This window comes from Triticum urartu, chromosome 5A (assembly GCF_056163025.1).
Source record: "Triticum urartu cultivar PI428250 chromosome 5A, HENAU_Tu73, whole genome shotgun sequence".
In the NCBI taxonomy this organism is placed as follows: Eukaryota; Viridiplantae; Streptophyta; class Magnoliopsida; order Poales; family Poaceae; genus Triticum; species Triticum urartu.
Window position 1 is genome coordinate 74566904 of NC_141877.1, and position 4041 is coordinate 74570944.

The 4041-nt window shown below is 46.0% G+C and overlaps 1 protein-coding gene across 1 annotated transcript; it reads left to right on the plus strand.

Moving 5' to 3' along the window:
* The first annotated feature begins 406 nt into the window (after positions 1-406).
* On the plus strand, positions 407-2942 carry LOC125507916 (peroxisomal membrane protein PMP22). Its single transcript, XM_048672443.2, has 6 exons — positions 407-790; positions 1640-1744; positions 1847-1922; positions 2291-2361; positions 2511-2596; positions 2707-2942. The coding sequence occupies exons 1-6, from the start codon at positions 620-622 to the stop codon at positions 2765-2767; spliced, it is 570 nt and encodes a 189-aa protein (XP_048528400.1). The 5' UTR covers positions 407-619; the 3' UTR covers positions 2768-2942.
* Positions 2943-4041: the final 1099 nt, after the last annotated feature.

The window sequence follows — 4041 nt, forward strand, 5'->3', positions numbered from 1 at the left end:
TAGGAATTTTTTAAAATTACTACATTCCACAACAAGTAATGCCCCACGAAGTGAGGCCTTTGCCAAGTCAGTCCTTTGTGACATGAGTGTCTGAAGTTGCATTCGATGCTTTTTGTGAGTGTCTGAAGTTGTATTTGATGAATTTTGCGATCGATAAGAAAAGTGATGGATTTCTGCTGACCCCACAATAGTGATGGTTTATGCTTTTTACTCTCATTTCAGAGAAAGCAGCATCCAAATTCGTCATCACCTCTATGTTTTTCGCTAGACCGGCAAAAGGACGTTTAGTCCTATAAAAGTTAAATTAGAAGAATATGCTAAACTGATGCCCGATTGGCTGCAGGCCGTTGATTATTGAATCGCCGGCTTCGTGCCCGTTTCCTTTCGATTTCTTCGCTTGTGGCGAGTCAGAGCGTCCCAATTACCAAGCACTTAACTCGCCCGACCTACCCACCAACCACCCCGCGGCGAGACTGACCAGACTGACCAGACTGAATTGATCGGCAATAAATCAGCACGCTGCACGCGCTGGGGGTCTGAGTCGGAGGAGGAAGAAGATCGAGGAGCAGCTGATTCGCTCGCACAAAGCGCCGGGATCAGATCCATCTCTCCGCGCGCGATGTCTGAGGTGGCGGCGATGGCGGGGCAGGCGTACATGAGACAGCTCTCCAAGCACCCTCTCCGCACCAAGGCCATCACCTCCGGGGTGCTGGCCGGCTGCAGCGACGCCGTCGCCCAGAAGATCTCCGGCGTCAAGAAGCTCCAGCTCAGGAGGCTCCTCCTCATAATGGTACCTAGCTTGCCACTGCTTTCTCATTTCTCGTGCTTGCTTGCAATTTGCCGATCCACACATTTTACATCTCTTGATCCATCCTCACCGGCCACCTACCCCGCAAAGTAGGCATACATGTGTTAGTACAACTGCCGTCCATTTGACGAATCAAGGTTAACCAAAGCAGTAATCTTGTCTTATTAATTTCCACAAATCTAATTCAGTAGCAGTACCTAACAACTAACAAGTATTATGTTTAAGTTCAGAAAACGGCAATCCACAAAAATTACATATTGTGAGTTTTCAGATAATTGTGTAAATTTCCATAGATGTACAATATGCATTAGTAGCAGCACTTGTAAACAATCATACAGAATTATACTCCCTCCGTTCACTTTTATAAGTCGTTTCAGACAAGTGAAATTGAGCTGTTTTGCATAGTGTCTTAAACATCTACAAAGCCTTATAAAAGTGAACAGAGGGAGTAATAATTTTTAACGGTACAAAAAGATAAATTTGTGTATGTACTAATCCTACTTTCCCTTTCATGTTTTCTTTGTACAGTATACAAAAGGTCATATGTTTGCACAAAATCTGCACTTTATGAGTTTATCTACTGATTTTCTAGAGTGGAAGATAATATGATCATTCTTATTTTATAGATGCGACATGTTTTGAATTGGGCAGAAACTAATGGTAGATGAAGGACTTGACCTTATGCTTAATGTCTGTCTTTTTAGTTCAGTACTGCATGCACCAAAGAGCTTAAGCAATCCATTCATTCTACTCTTCTTTTGATATCATATATGCTGTCGTAATTAGTAGTATCTAACTTGTATTATGACTATGTGATTGGCAAACAAACAGCTCTATGGATTTGCATACGCAGGACCATTCGGTCATTTTTTCCACAAGCTTATGGACAAGATTTTCAAGGGACAGAAGAAAGGAAAAGAAACTACAGCCAAGAAGGCATGCATGCAACTATCTTTGATCTTGACATTTACTCATGGACCATGCATCATTTTCTCGCAGCTCAATTAATTAACTGGTATTTTTGCACTATATATGCAGGTCATAGTGGAGCAGCTAACTGTATCACCATGGAACAATATGATGTTCATGATGTACTACGGTCTGGTAGTTGAAGGTATTCTAAGTTGAATGCATATTTTCGATCAAACTCCTCTTTATGTACAGATATCAAGAAAAAACTTGCTGGCAGTTCTTTTCATGTATATGTGCATATATCATTTCATTTCTACAAAATGGCTACAACTTAATCTGCCCTTCTTCTCAGTTGTGAGGTTCCTGGGGCTGTAGATTACTGTTTTGTGTGGTGCTTGAATTTTGCCGAGGAATTTTTTTTTGCATTTCTTGCTATTTAGGATTGTAGGCACTTCCCTGGCCAAGTCTTGTGCATTGATCAGACTGCAAGGATCTATTCATCCATTCTCTGATGAACTTCCTTTTTCAGCGAGTAATGGCAACATGGAAAGTAATTTTTAAAAATTTCAGGGAGGCCATTCGGGCAAGTAAAGAGCAAGGTCAAGAAGGACTTTGCAAACATCCAATTGACAGCTTGGAAGGTATTACTATCCATCACCTAATTTGTGTCTTGCTTGTAGTGGATATTTTTAGTCTGCTTATCTTTTATCAGCTCATCGAAAAGCTTTAGAATACTGAATACATGAGCAATATATAACGCGTGTATATACCTTTCTGTGGCCGCATGCAGTTCTGGCCAATAGTTAGCTGGATCAACTATGAGTACATGCCACTCCAGCTCCGAGTTCTTTTCGCCAGCTCCGTTGCATCATGCTGGTATGACCCTGATTAATCTCCTTGTTTGTTTTTCTTTTAAAAGTTTTAAATAGAAGATTATCAGTAATGCTTGATGTACTCATCCTGCCGGTTTGGATCTGCAATTACAGGGCAGTGTTTCTGAACCTGAAAGCAGCAAGATCCATTGCCGGCGCTAGTAAGAATGCATAAAAGAAGGATGGAAGGAAGGGGCTAGTGCTACATTGTATTTCTAGCTAATTAAGTATCCACTAGTGATTTTCTCAGTTCATTTTTATCACTCAGTTTGTATTTATGTTTCTATGTGAACCCCTCGAGCATCGAGAACCTAGAGTGAATGTTTCAACTAAGTATGTGAGTATGTCAATGTGAAGAGTCCCTTTCTTGCCACTGGGAAAAAAACCCTACAAAGCAAAAATTATCCTCTAGAAGGTACCATGTTTGTTATTCCTTTGGGAGGAAAATAGGGACTGTACTGGGATCTGACGCGTGGAAATAAATGAACATGCTCTGAGGTTTGTAGAATCTCAATGAAAAAAAAGCAGAAGTGAACCTCATGTCTCCTGAAATCCTAAACGAAATTGCACATAATGTTGCCTGGATGCTCCAAGTAATCTTTGATGCAACAAATTTCTTAACTAGGGAGAGATGCCAGAAGGTGATAGATAAATGGGCCCTGCTAGGTGCTGGCCGACCGGCGCAGCGTCTGATCGGCCGCCTCCTGGGCCATAGGATCCCATGCGCACGTACGTCCACGATCTTCTTTAGCATTGATTTGGTTGTCTTCTCTCGTCCAATAAGAGCAACTCCAACGGGCCAACCCATATGGACATGCATTTCGTCCGTTTTTTGTCCGTTTGGATCGGCGAAATGGACATCCGCGTCCGCTTTTTGATTTGGGTCTACATGTGTGCCCAACGGGTAGCCTGACACATATTTGCTATGTTTGCCCTGGCATTTCGTCGAACATGTAGCAGGCAACGGGGTTGGCAGCGGCTAGACGGCCGATGGCTGCAGCGACACAGGCCTGGCGCGGCTGCTTCGTGCGCCGCCTGCTGCGACCCGGCTGCCCTCGCGCCTCCAGCCCGGCCGTGCCCGTCTGAGCCGGCTCACTAGTCTTCCCATGCCTGAGTCACTCCTCCTCGCCCCGCCAAGGTTGCTTCGCACGCCGCCTGCTGCGACCCGGCCGCCCCCACGCCGGCCGCGGCCGTGCCCGTCCGAGCCGGCTCACTAGTCTTCCCGCGCCCGAGTCACTCCTCCTCGCCCCGCCAAGGCTGCTTCGCGCGCCGCCTGCTGCGACCCGTGCCCGTCCGAGCCGGTTCCGCCCCGTGCCCCGCGGCGTCCTTCCCCTGTGCCGCGCGGCAACACGACGGCCGCCTTAGCCAGCACATACGACACGGACGCCGCGACGCTCGCCGCCACCACCCACAGGTACGCGCCTCCTCCTCCCCCGCACGCCGTGACAG

Excerpts from the sequence above, each read along its gene's own strand:
- LOC125507916 (XM_048672443.2), top strand. The coding sequence starts at position 620 with ATGTCTGAGGTGGCGGCGATGGCGGGGCAGGCGTACATGAGACAGCTC. Across the intron at positions 791-1,639 it reads GGAGGCTCCTCCTCATAATG|CTCTATGGATTTGCATACGC; the intron begins GTACCTAGCTTG and ends GCAAACAAACAG. Across the intron at positions 1,745-1,846 it reads AAGAAACTACAGCCAAGAAG|GTCATAGTGGAGCAGCTAAC; the intron begins GCATGCATGCAA and ends CTATATATGCAG.